This window comes from Somniosus microcephalus, chromosome 2, assembly GCF_052327205.1.
Source record: "Somniosus microcephalus isolate GS21.2 chromosome 2, FLI_Smic_1.0, whole genome shotgun sequence".
Classification (NCBI taxonomy): domain Eukaryota; kingdom Metazoa; phylum Chordata; class Chondrichthyes; order Squaliformes; family Somniosidae; genus Somniosus; species Somniosus microcephalus.
The window spans coordinates 216,495,306-216,514,380 of NC_140988.1; the positions used below are offsets into that span (position 1 = coordinate 216,495,306).

General features: G+C 52.5%; 1 protein-coding gene across 8 annotated transcripts in view; it reads left to right on the plus strand.

The window, feature by feature from the left end:
• slc30a9 (solute carrier family 30 member 9) overlaps positions 1-19,075 on the plus strand; it is a 181,666-nt gene that overhangs the window by 104,304 nt on the left and 58,287 nt on the right. For all 8 annotated transcript variants that reach the window (XR_015073915.1, XR_015073921.1, XM_085969322.1 and 5 more), the window contains 4 exons: positions 12,525-12,580; positions 12,907-13,042; positions 15,086-15,125; positions 15,891-15,962. Coding sequence is in view for 6 of the 8 variants with exons in the window: in XM_085969322.1 (XP_085825448.1) it covers positions 12,525-12,580; positions 12,907-13,042; positions 15,086-15,125; positions 15,891-15,962 (304 nt within the window). In the remaining 2 variants the exon portion in view is untranslated. The remainder of the gene's footprint in view (positions 1-12,524; positions 12,581-12,906; positions 13,043-15,085; positions 15,126-15,890; positions 15,963-19,075) is intronic.

Below are 19,075 nucleotides of genomic sequence, written 5' to 3' on the forward strand. Positions count from 1 at the left end.
CATTTCTCTTTATTGTACGTTCGGTTCAGCCGTTGGGCCGTACGGAGGAATTTTTCTAGATTAACGTAATGGTCCTGCTGGTCGTGGCCACAGATGGTGACGTTATCCAGATAGGGGAAGGTGGCCTGCAGCGCGTTCTGGTCAACCATCCGGTCCATCTCCCTTTGGAAGACCGAAACCCCGTTGGTGACGCCGAAGGGAACCCTAAGGAAGTGGTAGAGGCGGCCGTTCGCCTCGAAGGCAGTATACTGGCGGTCCTCATGGCGGATGGGGAGTTGGTGGTATGCTGACTTAAGGTCAATGGTGGAGAATACTTTGTATTGCGCAATCTGATTGACCATATCAGATATGCGAGGAAGGGGGTATGCGTCCAGCTGAGTGTACCGGTTTATGGTTTGGCTGTAGTCAATGACCAGGTGGCGTTTATCGGTGGTTTTAACGACTACAACCTGGGCTCGCCAGGGGCTGGTGCTCCCTTCGATAATGCCCTCCTTCAAGAGCCGCTCCACCTCAGAGCTAATAAAAGCTCTGTCCCCGGCGCTGTACCGCCTGCTCTTGGTAGCGATGGGTTTACAGTCGTGGGTGAAGTTAGCGAACAAGGGAGGGGGGGGGACTTTGAGTGTGGAAAGGCTGCAAGTGGTGTGCAGCGGGCGATTTAAAAGGTGTTGGTTGCAGACTGTGAGTGGGGGGAGGGGTCCACCGTATGCTAATGTGACACTTTTAAGGTGGCACTGAAAATCCAACCCTAGCAGCACGGCAGCGCAAAGACGGGGCAGGACTAGAAGTTTAAAATTTTTATATTCTGTGCCCCTAACTGAAAGGGTCACCACACAGTAGCCGCCGACGTCCATTGAATGGGACTTAGACGCCATAGAAATCCGATGGCGCGTTGGCAGGACCGTGAGGGAGTGGCTACGTACCGTGTCGGGGTGAATAAAACTCTCTGTGCTCCCGCTGTCAAATAGGCAAGTGGTGGCGCGGCCGTTTACCGTGATGTCCATCATGGACCTGGACAGATGATGAGGGAGGGCTTGATCCAGCGTAACGGAGGCCAGTGTATGGCTTAGTGAGTCGATATGGTCGTCCGACGAGACGGTGGTCGAGTCCGGAGACAAAATGGCAGTTGAGTGCGGCGGACAAAATGGCGGCGGCCATGCGGCCGGAGGTGCACAAAATGGCGGATAAGATGGCTGCCCCCACGGTTCGCACGCGGCGCTGCTGGCGTTCGTGGTTTTCCCCCTGCAGGCATTGGCGTAATGGCCTTTCTTCCCGCAGCCCGAGCAGGTAGCGGTCTTAGCCGGGCAGTGCGCTCTAGGGTGTTTTAACTGGCCACAGAAATAGCATTTTTGGGCCTGGTTACGGGGCATCGCTGCCGTTGGTACCGGGGGCGGCGGTCCCAGTTGATTTCGGGACATCGCTGCAGCAGTTGGTACCGGGGGCGGCGGTCCCATGTCCCAAGGTCGCGATGGCCATGGCGCGGCGCCGTTACGTGAGTATGCTTCGAGGTTTCGGTGGGCCGCATCGGCCGTCTTCAGGTCGAGCTCCTTGCTTTCGAGCAGTCTCTGCCGGGAGTAGTCGGACTGGAGGCCCCTAACGAAGGCATCACAGGTAAGTCCCTCCGCGTGCCCCGCAGCCGTTACCTCATTACAGTCGCAGTACCTGCAGAGTGTCTGTAACGCCCGTAAAAATGCCTCTACCGATTCCCCCGGTTGCTGCCTGCGGGATCCCAAGAGGTGTCTGGCGTAAATCGTGTTCACTGGGCGCGTGTATTGCCCTTTTAGTAGTTCGAGGGCCGCCGTGTACGTAGCAGCGTCCCGGATGAGTGTATATACTTGAGGGCTCACCTGGGCGGTCAAAACTTTTAGTTTGTTCTCCTCCGATGTCACGGCGGAGGCTTCTAGGAAGGATTCAAAGCAGCTCAGCCAGTGTTCGAAATTGGTCGATGAACCCGCTGCTTGAGGGTCGAGGTCCAGGCATGCTGGTCTGAGGGCTCGCAGCAACGCCAGCTGTTGTTGTTGCTGTTGTTGCTGCTCAGGTGTCGCCATTTTAATTTTAGTTAATAAAATTGATACGCTTATCAATTACTCCATAAAAGGCGATGAATTAGGAAGGTAATGAAAAGGCTTTTATTAACTAAAGAACAGAGCATGCCTCTCGTGGACGACTGGTTCCAAGAAGGAAGTGGGTTGCCGAAACACCCACCTTTATACCTGGTCATGTGGGCGGAGCCAGCTGAGGCATGCATTGGTACACAGCGCCAACCAGAGGTAACAATATGCAATAACAGCGGTTTACCACAATCACCAAACACATCTTCCCCTCACCTCCCCATTCAGCATTCCGAAGGGACTGCTCCCTCCGTGACTAGTGGGGTACCGCAGGGATCGGTCCTTGGACCCCAGCTATTCACAATATATATTAATGATCTAGACGAGGGAACTAGATGTAATATCTCCAAGTTTGCAGACGACACAAAGCTGGGTGGGCGTGTGTACTGTGAGGAGGATGCCGAGAAACTCCAGTATGATTTGGACAGGTTGGGTGATTGGGAAGAAGCATGGCAGATGCAATATAACGTGGATAAATGCGAGGTTATCCACTTTGGCGTCAAAAACAGGAAGGCAGAGTATTCTCTGAATGGCAATAGATTGGGAGAAGGGGAAGTGCAACGAGTCCTGGGTGTCCTTGTGCACCAGTCGCTGAAGGTAAGCATGCAGGTGCAGCAGGCGGTTAAGAAGGTAAATGGTATGTTGGCCTTCGTAGCGAGAGGGTTTGAGTACAGGAACAAGGATGTCTTGCAGTTGTGCAGGGCCTTGGTGAGACCACATCTTGAATATTGTGTTCAGTTTTGGTCGCCTTATCTGAGGAAGGATGTTCTTGCCATGGAGGGGGTGCAGCGAAGATTCACCAGGCTGATACCTGGGATGGCAGGAATGACGTATGAGGAGCGATTGTGTCGATTGGGCTTATATTCACTGAAGTTTAGAAGAATGAGGGGGGATCTCATTGAAACTTATAAAATTCTAACAGGACTAGATGCAGGAAGGTCGGGGAGTCCAGAACCAGGGGTCACAGTCTTAAGGATAAGGGGTAGGCCATTTAGGACAGAGATGAGGAATTTCTTCACCCAGAGAGTGGTGAACCTGTGGAATTCTCTACCACAGAAGGCAGTGGAGGCCAATTCATTAAATATATTCAAGAAGGAGTTGGATATATTTCTTAAGGCTAAAGGGATCAAGGGATATGGGGAGAAAGCAGGGACAGAGTACTGAATTTGGATAATCAGCCATGATCTCATTGAATGGCGGAGCAGGCTCGAGTGGCCTACTCCTGCTCCTATCTTCTATGTGATACCCTGGTCCACTCCTCTATCACCCCCAACACCCTTTCCCTTTTGCCCGGCAACTTCCCGTGCAAGCGTAGGAGATGCAACACATGCCCTTATACCTCCCCCCTTCCCACTGTCCAGGGCCCCAAACACCCCTTCCAGGTGAAACAGCGATTTACTTGTACTTCTTGCAATTTAGTATACTGTATTCACTGCTCACGATGCGGTCTCTTCTACATTGGGGAGACCAAACGCAGATTGGGTGACCGCTTTGCAGAACACCTTCGTTCAGTCCGTAAGGCAGACCCCGAGCTTCCGGTCGCCTGTCACTTTAATTCTCCACTCAACTCCCACTCAGACCTCACCGTTCTCGGCCTCTTATATTGTTCCACTGAAGCTCAATGTAAGCTCGAGGAACAGCACCTCATCTTTCGATTCGGCACTTTACAGCCTTCTGGACTCAACATAGAGTTCAACAATTTCAGATCATAGCCTCGGCCCCTATCATTTTTTTTCCCGACACTTTTTGTTTGTGTCTTCTTCTCTCCCACATGGCAGCTGTCTTTCATTCTGCCAGCGCAATTTAAACTTCATCTAGAGTCATCTTTTGTTTCTTAACCTGTCCCATTACCATCTCCTTTGGCCACGAATGTCTCTTAAGGTCTTTTAACCTCCCCTGCCTTCTATCCTATCACAGACCTTTCCTTTTGTTCTTTCATCCCCTCTGCCCCCTTTCCCAGCTCCTACACTTGCTTAAAAATCTGTTCCATTTCTTGCTTTTTTCCAGTTCTGACGAAAGGTCATCGACCTGAAACGTTAACTCTGTTTCTCTCTTCACAGATGCTGCCTGACCTGCTGAGTATCTCCAGCATTTTCTGTTTTTATTTCAGATTTCCAGCATCTGCAGTATTTTCTGTTTGTATTAAGTTTAGAATTTGCTTGGCCTGAGGAGCCATGCACAGTAACAATTTGCTCAATGCAGAGAAACTTTTATGCCCTTGGTAAAGTATAAACTTATGCCCTTGGTAAAGTATAAACTTATGCCCTTGGTAAAGTATAAACTTATGCCCTTGCTGAGTTAATATTTCTGACAAGATGTTTAGACCCTTGAGGACCTATTTATTTTGAAGCTTTTTGGAGTAGCCATTATTTTGGTCCAAAGAATCCTTTATTTTACAAAGACTTAGTTATTGGTGTAGGTGTAGATTAGAAGTTAAATTTGCAACTGGGATCTTAGCCCGTCAGAATCTGGTCTGTTTATTGTGGAACAAAGTATGGCTTAGCTATGCTCATGTTGTCAACTACCAATGGCTTGTTCTAAAGCAAAATGTATTTGTTGTAGTTCCATGTTTGCAAATTTGACAGATGAAGAAAATCTTCATTATACAGTGTATTATACATTCAACTTAATATCAACTTAGTAAGAGGAAATACAGTTTAAGGGCAACACTTTTAGACCATATTGGGTACATAACTGTTTAAGATCAAATTCTCTTGTTCTTAAATCAAAACACCAAGTGAAATGTGGTGTTTTATGATTTTCAAATTGGAGATTAAATTTTTCTAGTGCTCAGGAGATATCTACAATTTACCCATTTGCACCTGTATTTTCTTTTATAACTTTGGCTTTCAGGCACGATCCATGTTTACTTTCTGGTCCTGCATTGGAGCCATACACCCAAAACATAATATATTTTACAATGGACATGTTATCACACACTTTACAATTTATAACCAGTAGATACTGTTGGTCATTATCTATCTATCCAATATTTTTTATGACTGCTATATCTGATGTAACTGTGCAACCGTAATATATACTGTGGCCATAGAGTGAAGTTTCTTTCTAATAAGTGAGTGCAGTCTGTGTCTTTCTGCTTTCCAGTTGATTATTTTATGCTTTGCTTAATTCACCAGTCTTATGGTCTTGTCAGAAATATTTTGTGTAATATGTGATTCCTTCATCTGTCACAACAGCCACATTTCACTTCCTGCCTGCAACCCCTCGCCCTTTCTGTGTTACAAAAAAAACTCGCCCAGCTCCTTCACCGACTGATCTGACCTTCAGTCTACTGAACAGCTCCTTTTTGTCTGATTCGGACACCCTCGTCGCCACAAAATATCTCGATCTCCCAACCCTCCTCAAACCTGGAAGACGCTGGCTTTTAATGCATTGGTGTGTGATTAACTCGGTGCTGTGCTCAAGAGGATTGTGGCAATGCATTCAAACATTTTATGTTGTGAAGGGTTCCTGATGTGAGGGCTCAAACCCATGATTGTCAAATTATCAAGCGACTAAATAATAACTATCCTTGGGGAGAGATGGGGCAGGTAAACAGCATCTCATTGGGATCAAAATAAAGAGCTACTAGACTGATCCCCAGTGTCAAGGGCCTGAGTTATGAGGAAAGATTGGGGAAAGTTGTACAAATGTAAAACCCGCCCATTTTCACTTTTTTTATTCTGACGGGACGTGGTGGTTTGGGGAGTGGGGAGGCTGGCTGCCAAGAGGCGGGTTGGCAATTTAAATATGATAATGAAGCCTGATGCAGGCGGCCGGGACTCTGGGAGTCCCGGTGGCTGCAAGGAGGTGGCCTCGGCCTCGGAGAGCAATCCTTGTGGGCCGGGAAGAGCAGGATTGCTTCCTCACGACCCCCCAAGCTCACCTATCAGCAGCCTGCCCCTCCCCGGGCCTGGAACTCCTGGGTTTCCCCCCTGCACCGTGCGGGTGGGACCCGGGAAATCCAGCCCGAAGTGTCTGAGAGGTGATCTCATAGAGGTATATGAGATTGTAATGGGTAAATAAAAAGTTAACCTGGGGTAATTAAATTAAACTGCAGCAGTAGAACTAGAAATAACGGTGAGCATGGCCTCGCCGTTTATATATAAAAAAAAATTATTGGACAGCAGCTTTCGGCGTCTGCACATGCGCAGTTAAACACGGAAATCAGGAAGGGGCTGTCCGAGTTTCCCTGCTCCTGCAGAAGCTTGGCTATAAAGTATCTCGCAGAGAGACTCAGCATTCGCATACAGGGAAAGCCATGAATTTGCAGTACTTGCGTGATATATACCCACTGAACACACCGGAAAAAGTTAGGGCTTGCCTATTCGAGCGTAAGTGAATTTTTAACTCCATAATAAGTCTTAATTACTGCCAAACAACCCCTCTGGCACTGAAAATTAACTTTTACAAGCGTGGTGTCTCATTCCTTCAGATTTTAATTATTGTTGGAAATTATTTTTAAAAAAGTAAATTTCTTTTACTTTTCTTTCTGTCTCTTTTATCTCTCACTTAATCCCATCTTTTTTTCCCCCCCTCTTTATTTTGCTTTATGTACATGATTTGACATTGAATAAACTATTCTAACTTCCCCTTCCTGGTTTAGACTCTTTGGCCTGGATATTTACTGGGGCGGGTTAGATGGGGTAGGGCCCCAGGCAGAGATTTTCAGATGGGAAACCTGGAAGTTTGGGTTTCCCTGTGTATGCGTCCTTTGGCCCTGACAGGTTCTCTGACCGGAAGTCGGCCTGATTGACAGACTTGGCTTCCAGTTGGGCGGGGAGCACTCTGGAGCAGCCACAGCACCAGGTAGATCCGAATTGGGGGGCCGGGGAAAAGCACTCCTGCTCCTCCTGGCCCACGAACAGTGCTATAAAAGCACTTGCCTTCTTCCTGAAGCCGTCCTCGCCTTGCTTCAGCTGCCAGGTTTCCCGAGGCCTAGTAAACTAGACAAACTGCTCGAACATTATTGAGTCCTTCTGCGCATGCGCGTGGTCGGCCCCGCCCCTTGCACATGTGCACCCGATCCCCTTCTGCGCATGCGCGCTGTCACAGAGGCCGTGCATGCGCAGCACCCCACAGTCGCAGCTGCAGGGCAGCGTGGGCCACGCTTTCTTCAGCTCTGTGGGAGTTCTGGATCTGTGCTGGCCGGTGGGAAACAAGAAGATCGAAAGGGGAGAGCAAGAGGGAATCGGAATGGGGAGAAAATGTGAGTGGGGGAGAGAGAGAGAAGGGATCGGAGGTGGGGGAGAGAGCGAGAAGGGATCGGAGGGGGGGAGAGAGCGAGAAGGGATCGGAGGGGGGGAGAGAGCGAGAAGGGATCGGAGGGGGGGGAGAGAGGCATCGGAGGGGGGGGAGAGAGGCATCGGAGGGGGGGAGAGAGGCATCGGAGGGGGGGAGAGAGGCATCGGAGGGGGGGAGAGAGCGGAGGCATCGGAGGGGGGGAGAGAGCGGAGGCATCGGAGGGGGGGAGAGAGCGGAGGCATCGGAGGGGGGGAGAGAGCGGAGGCATCGGAGGGGGGGAGAGAGCGGAGGCATCGGAGGGGGGGAGAGAGCGGAGGCATCGGAGGGGGGGAGAGAGCGGAGGCATCGGAGGGGGGGAGAGAGCGGAGGCATCGGAGGGGGGGAGAGAGCGGAGGCATCGGAGGGGGGGAGAGAGCGGAGGCATCGGAGGGGGGGAGAGAGCGGAGGCATCGGAGGGGGGGAGAGAGCGGAGGCATCGGAGGGGGGGAGAGAGCGGAGGCATCGGAGGGGGGGAGAGAGCGGAGGCATCGGAGGGGGGGAGAGAGCGGAGGCATCGGAGGGGGGGAGAGAGCGGAGGCATCGGAGGGGGGGAGAGAGCGGAGGCATCGGAGGGGGGGAGAGAGCGGAGGCATCGGAGGGGGGGAGAGAGCGGAGGCATCGGAGGGGGGGAGAGAGCGGAGGCATCGGAGGGGGGGAGAGAGCGGAGGCATCGGAGGGGGGGAGAGAGCGGAGGCATCGGAGGGGGGGAGAGAGCGGAGGCATCGGAGGGGGGGAGAGAGCGGAGGCATCGGAGGGGGGGAGAGAGCGGAGGCATCGGAGGGGGGGAGAGAGCGGAGGCATCGGAGGGGGGGAGAGAGCGGAGGCATCGGAGGGGGGGAGAGAGCGGAGGCATCGGAGGGGGGGAGAGAGCGGAGGCATCGGAGGGGGGGAGAGAGCGGAGGCATCGGAGGGGGGGAGAGAGCGGAGGCATCGGAGGGGGGGAGAGAGCGGAGGCATCGGAGGGGGGGAGAGAGCGGAGGCATCGGAGGGGGGGAGAGAGCGGAGGCATCGGAGGGGGGGAGAGAGCGGAGGCATCGGAGGGGGGGAGAGAGCGGAGGCATCGGAGGGGGGGAGAGAGCGGAGGCATCGGAGGGGGGGAGAGAGCGGAGGCATCGGAGGGGGGGAGAGAGCGGAGGCATCGGAGGGGGGGAGAGAGCGGAGGCATCGGAGGGGGGGAGAGAGCGGAGGCATCGGAGGGGGGGAGAGAGCGGAGGCATCGGAGGGGGGGAGAGAGCGGAGGCATCGGAGGGGGGGAGAGAGCGGAGGCATCGGAGGGGGGGAGAGAGCGGAGGCATCGGAGGGGGGGAGAGAGCGGAGGCATCGGAGGGGGGGAGAGAGCGGAGGCATCGGAGGGGGGGAGAGAGCGGAGGCATCGGAGGGGGGGAGAGAGCGGAGGCATCGGAGGGGGGGAGAGAGCGGAGGCATCGGAGGGGGGGAGAGAGCGGAGGCATCGGAGGGGGGGAGAGAGCGGAGGCATCGGAGGGGGGGAGAGAGCGGAGGCATCGGAGGGGGGGAGAGAGCGGAGGCATCGGAGGGGGGGAGAGAGCGGAGGCATCGGAGGGGGGGAGAGAGCGGAGGCATCGGAGGGGGGGAGAGAGCGGAGGCATCGGAGGGGGGGAGAGAGCGGAGGCATCGGAGGGGGGGAGAGAGCGGAGGCATCGGAGGGGGGGAGAGAGCGGAGGCATCGGAGGGGGGGAGAGAGCGGAGGCATCGGAGGGGGGGAGAGAGCGGAGGCATCGGAGGGGGGGAGAGAGCGGAGGCATCGGAGGGGGGGAGAGAGCGGAGGCATCGGAGGGGGGGAGAGAGCGGAGGCATCGGAGGGGGGGAGAGAGCGGAGGCATCGGAGGGGGAGGGAGAGCGGAGGCATCGGAGGGGGGGGGAGAGCGGAGGCATCGGAGGGGGGGGGAGAGCGGAGGCATCGGAGGGGGGGGGAGAGCGGAGGCATCGGAGGGGGGGGGAGAGCGGAGGCATCGGAGGGGGGGGGAGAGCGGAGGCATCGGAGGGGGGGGGAGAGCGGAGGCATCGGAGGGGGGGGGAGAGCGGAGGCATCGGAGGGGGGGGGAGAGGGAGCGCGCGGGGGGGGGGAGAGGGAGCGCGCGGGGGGGGGAGAGGGAGCGCGCGGGGGGGGGAGAGGGAGCGCGCGGGGGGGGAGAGGGAGCGCGCGGGGGGGAGAGGGAGCGCGCGGGGGGGGAGAGGGAGCGCGCGGGGGGGGAGAGGGAGCGCGGGGGGGGGAGAGGGAGCGCGCGGAGTGGGGGGGAGAGGGAGCGCGGGGAGGGGGGAGAGGGAGCGCGCGGCGCGGGGGGAGAGGGAGCGCGCGGGGGGGGAGAGGGAGCGCGCGGGGGGGGAGAGGGAGCGCGCGGGGGGGGAGAGGGAGCGCGCGGAGTGGGGGGGGAGAGGGAGCGCGCGGAGTGGGGGGGGAGAGGGAGCGCGCGGAGTGGGGGGGAGAGGGAGCGCGGGGAGGGGGGAGAGGGAGCGCGGGGGGCGGGGGGAGAGGGAGCGCGCGGCGCGGGGGGAGAGGGAGCGCGCGGGGGGGGGGGGGGGAGAGGGAGCGCGCGGGGGGGGAGAGGGAGCGCGGGGGGGGGAGAGGGAGCGCGGGGGGGGGAGAGGGAGCGCGCGGAGTGGGGGGGAGAGGGAGCGCGGGGAGGGGGGAGAGGGAGCGCGGGGGGCGGGGGAGAGGGGGCGCGGGGGGAGAGGGAGCGCGCGGGGGGGGGGGAGAGGGAGCGCGCGGGGGGGGGGGAGAGGGAGCGCGCGGAGGGGGGGGGAGAGGGAGCGCGCGGAGGGGGGGGGAGAGGGAGCGCGCGGAGGGGGGGGGAGAGGGAGCGCGGGGAGGGGGGAGAGGGAGCGCGGGGGCGGGGGGAGAGGGAGCGCGCGGCGCGGGGGGAGAGGGAGCGCGCGGGGGGGGGGGGGGAGAGGGAGCGCGCGGGGGGGGAGAGGGAGCGCGGGGGGGGGAGAGGGAGCGCGCGGAGTGGGGGGGAGAGGGAGCGCGGGGAGGGGGGAGAGGGAGCGCGGGGGGCGGGGGAGAGGGGGCGCGGGGGGAGAGGGAGCGCGCGGGGGGGGGGGAGAGGGAGCGCGCGGGGGGGGGAGAGGGAGCGCGCGGAGGGGGGGGGAGAGGGAGCGCGCGGAGGGGGGGGAGAGGGAGCGCGCGGAGGGGGGGGAGAGGGAGCGCGCGGAGGGGGGGGTGCGGAGAGGGAGCGCGCGGAGGGGGGGAGAGGGAGCGCGCGGGGGGGGTAGAGGGAGCGCGCGGGGGGGGGGAGAGGGAGCACGCGGAGTGGGGGGGGGAGAGGGAGCGCGCGGAGTGGGGGGAGAGGGAGCGCGGGGAGGGGGGAGAGGGAGCGCGGGGAGGGGGGGGGGAGAGGGAGCGCGCGGAGCGGGGGGAGAGGGAGCGCGCGGGGGGGGGGGAGAGGGAGCGCGCGGGGGGGGAGAGGGAGCGCGCGGGGGGGGGGGAGAGGGAGCGCGCGGGGGGGGAGAGGGAGCGCGCGGAGGGGGGGGTGCGGAGAGGGGGGGAGAGGGAGCGCGCGGAGTGGGGGGGAGAGGGAGCGCGGGGAGGGGGGAGAGGAGAGGCGCGGGGGGCGGGGGGAGAGGGAGCGCGCGGGGGGGGGGGGGAGAGGGAGCGCGCGGGGGGGGGGAGAGGGAGCGCGCGGAGGGGGAGAGGGAGCGCGCGGAGGGGGGGGAGAGGGAGCGCGCGGGGGGGGAGAGGGAGCGCGCGGAGGGGGGGGTGCGGAGAGGGAGCGCGCGGAGGGGGGGAGAGGGAGCGCGCGGAGGGGGGGAGAGGGAGCGCGCGGGGGGGGGGTAGAGGGAGCGCGCGGGGGGGGGGGGAGAGGGAGCGCGCGGAGGGGGGGAGGCGGAGAGGGAGCGCGCGGAGGGGGGGGAGAGGGAGCGCGCGTGGGGGGGGTGGTAGGGAGAGGGAGCGCGCGGAGGGGGGGAGAGGGAGCGCGCGGGGGGAGAGAGGGAGCGCGCGGATGGGGGGGGGGCGGAGAGGGAGCGCGCGGAGGGGGGTGGAGAGGGAGGGGGGAGAGGGAGCGCGCGGGGGGGGGGGAAGAGGGAGCGCGCGGGGGGGGGGAAGAGGGAGCGCGCGGGGGGTGGGTGGGAGGGAGCGCGCGCGGGGGGGGGGGAGAGGGAGCGCGCGGGGGGGGGAGAGGGAGCGCGCGGAGCGGGGGAGAGGGAGCGCGCGGAGGGCGGGGTGGAGGGAGCGCGCGGAGGGGGAGAGAGCGCGAGGGGGGAGGGGGGGGCGCGAGGGGAGAAGGAGCGCGAGGGGGAGGAGGGGAGGTGCGGGGGGGGTGCGAGGTGGGAGGGGGGGCACGAGGGGGGGGCGCGAGGGGGGAGGGGGAGGGGGAACTGGAAGGGGGGAACCGGGTGAGAGAGCGGGAGGGGGAACCGGAGAGGGAGAGAGGGGTGGAGAGCGAGGGGGGCGGAAGAGAGCGAGGCGGGAACCGGAGGGGGGGAAAGAGAGCGAGGGGGGAACCGGAGGGGGGGGAAGAGAGCGAGGGGGGAACCGGAGGGGTAGGGGGGAAGAGAGCAAGGGGGGGAACTGGAGGGGTAGGGGGGGAGAGAGCGAGGGGGGCACCGGATGGCGGGGGGGGGGGTGGAAGAGAGCGAGGGGGCGGGCACCGGAGGTGGGGGTGGGGTAAAGAGCACAGAGAGCACTGTGGGGTTGGGAGAAGAACGTGATCCAGGTATAAAGTGGAAGTTGGTGAGTTGGAGCTGGCTTCCCAACATGCTCGGAATTTTTCCCAATTTAACCTCATCACTCAATTCCATGCGCTCACCAAAGTTAAAATTACACCCCCCTGTGTGTCTCAGTAAGGATTCTGCAATCTGATTGATTAAGGAGATAGACAGTTGCATGGCCTGTTCACACAGGACCTAGTTCTCCTGTAGAGGGCGGTGTGCTGTTTTGGATTTCTAATAACCGGAAGTTGCGGTGCAAAAGCCCACAAAGTCTGTGGGTAAGTATAATGAACGACAAGCGCCGTTCGTTCACCGCTGACTGCAAAATCCTGGCCAATATCTTTAGGTACTTTTATGTAAAAATGAGTAGAATTACTGGAGGTATTGTTGATTGATCATTTTTTTTGTTAATTATTTCTAACACTATTCTACCCTAAAATTGACACAAAGATGTGTTTTCTACAGTTTTTACTAGCAGTGGGTATCAGTCAATCTTCAAGGACCCCAGATCCTGGCCATCCGTAAGGAAAATCTAATTTTGTTTTTTTAATAGTACTGTAAACTGGAAAACAAACAATTGCTGTCTTTTCTGGTGCTTTTAATGGGATGAAAATAGGGGAAATATCCATGATTTATCACTGCCAGTCTCTGCAGCAGAGTTTGTTACAGATATAAAAATAGAAGTTTATAAAAATTGCAGTAGTTGCCATTATTTAAAATGTTTTTGATATCATGGATTAACTTTAATTTTAGATTTGAAATAAATGCTAATTCCCCATCTATAAAACTGATGCAGTTCGTATGGTCATCTTTGCATTTAGTTTTCTGATTTTTTTTTAAAATTAAGGTATGGATTTACAAATATGCGCTACATTGCATCCCTCATTAGTGGAGTTGGAATTTTCATGATGGGTGCAGGGCTCTCCTGGTACCATGGAATTATTGGACTTTTACATCCTCATCATATAGAATCATTAACATGGGTAAGTTCTGTACTTAACAAATGCTTCAGAAATGAATTGTGGAACAGATTCAGTGAGAAAACTACAAATGTGCTCCCTATTGAAACTGCCAAATAATTGTATTTTAGTACACCAAACCCTTCTCTTTGTATAATCCAATCATTTTCTAATCCAAGTACAGTAGCCTGAACCAGGACCCTTTTGGTTGACTAGAATTTCAGTGCTGCCAGAATAAGACTGCTAAACTGCCTGTGTTACAATGCCTCCAAAGACTTTCCCAGCCAGATTCTGCACTCACTAGCACTTTAGTTTTAATTGGGAACAAGTTTTAAAGTGCTAATGTTCTGCCTTTCTGTGCCAGCCTGACCATGAAGCAAGTTATCAGTTATCACAGTAACCAGTTGACCTTGGTCAATATATGCTTTACTACACTCCTTGACAGTGTTAAAAATTAGAGTCTGAATCAAAATGCTGATGAGCAGAGTGGATCAACTGAATTCTAATCTCCAAAGCTGCCCATTTGTGAAATGTGTTTCAAAGAGAAGGAAGGTTGGAGAGAATTGTTACTTTCCATTTAGAGTACATTCTAATGTTCAGTACATTGTACTAAATATACAGTACTTGATTTTTTACCTTCATGGAGGCTGATATTTTACACTCTTGTGACTTAAGTTACAAGGTGGCTTGTGTGCATCGCGGAGCAGCTCCATTGACTTTAAAGGAGTTGGTGCTTTGTTCCAGGTTGGAGGCTGATCTTGATACCAGAAAAAAATTACTACTGTGTGCTGCTGCATTCTCAGTTGGCAGAGAGCTTTCCAGATGATACATGTCTCCTACAATTGTGTACAGATACCACTAACTGATTTTGGTGTTCAGCAAACACACAGCTGACAGTTGGCTATTGATTTTAGCTTTTCCCCTCCCTTTATGCCCTTTTCCCATCCATCCAATAGGTCTTCCTGTACTAAGCATCATTCTATTTGAATTGATGGGAGGAGGCAAACAGCTTTGAGACCTCTGTCGTTGTTGTGCTCCAACGAATATGCAATAGTGGCACAAGTTGATTTGTCACCAAATCATTTTTCCCCCTTCCTGCCTCGGTGTAGGGAAGTACAAAATGCCTTGCCTTTCTCCGCATTTTTCCTGATAGTCCACCTGTGATTTGGGACATGTATGAGTAATGGTAGTGATTGTTAGGGAATAGATGTTCTATCTTATAAATATATAAGTTATTTCACAAGCTAATCAGGTTTAATGGCATTTATTGGCTTTCAAAGGAATTAAGCATACAATGATAACTATTACTACCAACAATTACACATATACAATGATCACTATTACGAATAATGATTATACATATGCTTGAGACACTTACAGTACAAGACCGGAGAATTCACCACGTTACAGGTTTCGCGCTCAAGGGGATCGGCTGGCCAAGCCTTTTCAAATTCTGGAGTATCTATTCCAACACCCATCTTTTTACACCTTTCACTCTAGCTATGTGAGAATTCGCATGTTTTTAAGTATTACCTCATCCAATTAGCTGGACTTCCGTTTCAAAAAGAATAACTCCTATAACTTGATTCACACTCCTATGGCAGATGCCTTTTCAAGGCTAGAGCTAACAAAGACTTTTGTTGCCTCTGTTGAATCTCTTATCAGCAAATACTGTCTGTCTGGTATCCCTTTTACTAACTGGACGTTGCTAACAGAAACTCACTTAAAACCTAAAGTTAGCATAAAGCCTCTCAATTCTTTGCGACTGTAAATTCAATGAGGTCCCCATGGTACTCCACCACAAACTCTCCACGTTGAAAATGATGATGAGTTTGCATTCTAGTATCCTTGATGCAATATGTTGACTAAACCAAAGTGCTTTACAACTGGATTATTTTATCTTCTATGTTTCTATTGGCTGCTGATTTTTTTTTTAAGTTTAAAGAGTGGTTTTGAATTGAATATGTTAAAGGATTAATAAAATAGAAGGGTTTTGGAATATTTGGACATGCTTAAATGCAGTAATGTTTTTAGCATTTTGTTTAATGTTCAATTTATGTTTTTCAGGCATATTTTATCCTGGCTGGTTCATTAGTATCTGAAGGAGGTAGGAGCACACATGAACTCACTTGGAACACTGCCATTTTGTTTTCTCCAATCATTTTCATCTATGATGATACATTAACAGGATAAATTTTCCTCGCAGTTTTTCTGTTGTTGATCCACCTTTTTCAATAGAACTATGTTCGCATGCATGCACACACACTCGGGCTTTTTTGTGAAACTTTTAAGTTCTATCCTGAGGTTTTATTCTGGTTCTGCTGGACACTCCCTTTGTTCACTATTTAACTGCATTTTATTAATATGATCAGGAGCGTAACTAGTTTGTAACCAATTCTAATTTAATATTACTAAAATCAAACTGATTATTTAGATTTAATGGTAATTTAAAACATTAATGCGGTTTAAGTTGCTTTGAGAAAATATTTTAAGCAGCCATAAGATTCAAGATTTTTTTTAAAGCCACTCGGGTACTCATTCTAAACAACTCCCGTTTAGCACTCGTGGCTTATCGCATCTCAATACACTGCTTGTATTCCTACTTTGTAAATACTCACAATTATCTATTAGCTCTATTTATTTTCTTAATTTGTTTTCCAACAACAGTAATAAACTGAATTGTCTGTTTATTCAGTTATAGTTCTCCATTTCATCCTCTTTCAGTATGGTCTGTTTTTTTAAAAAACTTATTGCAGTTTGCCTAACTTTTTACTTATAGCATACCAATGTTGCTATAAATCATAAAGTTATAAGTTTCCAGGGTAATGCAATTTTATTTCTGACAAATAATTCTGTTGTATTTTCTTTACAGCAACGCTTTTAGTGGCAATAAATGAACTACGAAAGAGTGCTCGAGCTAAAGGAATAACCTTTTATCAGTATGGTATGCCAGTTTTATATTTAATATTACAGTACACTTTTGATTTTTTTTTTTTTTTTTTTTAAGTACAACTGTTCTGCATGTACATGAAGCATCTGCAGCAGGGAATGTGTATGTGCAGGGAAATATTTCACAAAGCTGAATTAAGTATTTACTGTAGATGTTGATGTGAGTGGGGGAAAATTTACAGTATACAGATTAATGCTGTACTGAATATTGACACTAAGTAAAATAGAAGCAAAAGTTCCAAATCTCTGTTTCCACATGTGAGATCCATTTAATTAGGGCTCGTTCAAACTACCCAATCCACCACTGGATGGGCTCGTGTAGTAGGTGAGCATTTTAAAGGATGGAGGAGGAAATACAAATCCATCCAGGCTTAACAAAGGAATAATAACTGAGTAAACTGGAAATAATTCAGCAGATTAAACTACATAATGCTATTCTTATTCATATTTTTGACAATGTTGATGTTTTGGTACTAGTTTATACCACATGGGCTGAGGTAGGGACGGCCTTTGTGATGGAGAGAATATAGGGTCAGAAACTTAGCTCATCTTTGAATGGCAGAGCAGACTGAGACCCAGTAGCACTTGACATAGTCCAGACAAATCTGGTGATAGATGGCTAAACCAGTTGTGCACCAAATATGCTCAAGTCTTTTCTCCTTAGACTTGAAGGAGTGAATTTGGGGACCGTACCAGGGGGAGCGACTAGAATGGGAGAGTGTTATTTTTTTTGCTGGGGACTAGGGCATGAAAGATGGAGGTGAGGGAGTGGTTGACCAAATCGACAGCTGCTGAAGTATTGGGACCAATGGAGTTATGATTCAAAGGGCAGTTGCTGAAACTCATTCAGTGATTTTTACACACATATTGATCATCTGTCATTGCAGGCTGTAGTTCAGTTATTATTTCAGTTAATAAGTTTAATTTACATGAGAACTACATAAACATTAAAATATGCTCATATGCTCATCTCTATCAATGCATGTTATTAAAAACATTAAATTCTCTTGGGAAATAAATACTGATTAATTTAGCTACTTGTTTGTAATTGTTTTTTACATTCTTGTTTGCGGAGAGACAAAACGTTTGCTGGAACACCTGCTTAATTCTGTATTAATATAAATAGGTGATTGTACTGGGTTAATGCAATGCATATCATAAAATTGAGAATAACTTGTGTAACAAAATTATTTGTCCAAATACAAAGTAAACTGACGAGGTTTGTTGAGCATCACCTCAGTAGCCCATGATCACATGACTCTAACCTCTACAACTATTCTGATAGATGTTCTGTTTGGTAATGACACTTCATTTAAAGACTTAGGAGTAGTTTTGGAAGTTCATGCTCCCAATGTGGAGCCTCACCTGCAGGGAATGCACATCGGAATTCTGGACATGTGCCAATCACGATATTCTGCCTGTCAATTTTAGTGCAAACTCAGAAAATGATTCTCTTTTCATCTTGGGCAGGCCATATAACTGCATACTCAGGAACAGGAAGCATTGACTAAGCAGCCTAACTGTTCTGCCTTATAATTGCAGGAGTTTCGTTTTGTTGCCGCTAGTAGGTGGCAGTAAATGGAAATGGCCAGTAGGGTCACTCAACAGGAAGTAGTATAGTGATAGCAAACAAAGAGGTCACATCAGCATGTTACGCCTTCGAAAGCATTGGCTGAGAGTTGAATGGTTTCATTACATATTCATGTTTAGATGTTAGTTATATCTCATGTATGTAACAAGGTGCATTTCTTTTTTCTTTCTCAGTTTTACTCCAACCCAATGCAACTGATTTGTATTGTTTCATTGACCTCATGCAAGTGTGGCATTATTAAACACCGGAGCTTGGACGCTACATCCTGACTCCCATGTCGTTATTGAAAGGAGTTTGGCTGGCTGTCTAACTGCGTACAGACACATACACGTAGGGAGGACAGTACAGTAAAAAGGCAAGCCATCAGCTGGCGCAACAAGCAACATTCGCAGTGCAGCACGGTGCAACCATGGACGGCAAGAGCTTCCAAGACGAGCAGAGATCTGTGACCAGCTCAAGAAGTACACGCTCATCTAGATCATCAACAGCCAGTGTAGCAGCAGCTAGAGCCTGGGCTAAAGCTAAAGCGGCACAGGCTCGCGTGACCTTTGCTAAACAGGAACTGGCTGTGAAGAAAGAGAAGGTCCAACTACAAGCAGAGGCTGCTACATTGAAGAAAGAGAAGGTCCGACTACAAGCAGAGGCTGCTACATTGGACGCCACGCTGGAGGCACTACGCATTGAGAAAGAAGCAGCTGCCGCTACTGCTGAGGCGGAGATATGGGAAGCGGCACTAGAAGAAGAGGTGGGAGAGCACCGCAGCATTGCTCGTCCTGCATCACCTCAAAGCACTGAGAGGCGGACAAGCGACTATGTCCAGGAGCAGGCTAGGATACGCACAGACATCTCCTCCTTCCCAAACTTTGAACCGTTGCACGAGAACACGGAATCGCCATCACCAGCCCAACAGGAGGTCACTCAGGTGGATCATTCACGCTACACTGATGACGACTCCTTCCTTGTTATTGACGACTGGTCACACGAAGGAGAGTTTGCAGCGCTCCCGAAGAAACCTGTGCCTCAATCCGCTGCTCCCAACCACTTGGAAGGTACTCATGCCAAAATTCCACACATCAAAAACGAACCCTTTTTAAAGGCTAGAACAGGTCATCCGGCATGGCAGTCTCCCATCCAATCGCAGCCCTTCCGATGCGATCATACTCTGGCAACCCATGCACAGACTCCTAATATGACAGGCATTGCCCAATATTTGGCACGTAGAGAACTTGTAAGGACAGGTCTCACAAAATTTGACGACAAGCCAGAGAGTTTTAGAGCATGGCAGTCATCCTTCCTTAATGCCACTGGCGGCTTGAGCCTGAGTGCTAGTGAGGAGATGGATTTATTGTCATCATGGCTGGGCAAAGAATCGTCAGAACATGCCCGTAGGATCTGGTTTCTGTACACAAACGACCCAAGCACAGCCCTTAGAATGGTCTGGGCAAGACTCAGGGAGTGTTACTGCGCTCCTGAGGTGACAGAGAAAGCCCTCTTCAGTAAGCTGGAAAACTTTCCTA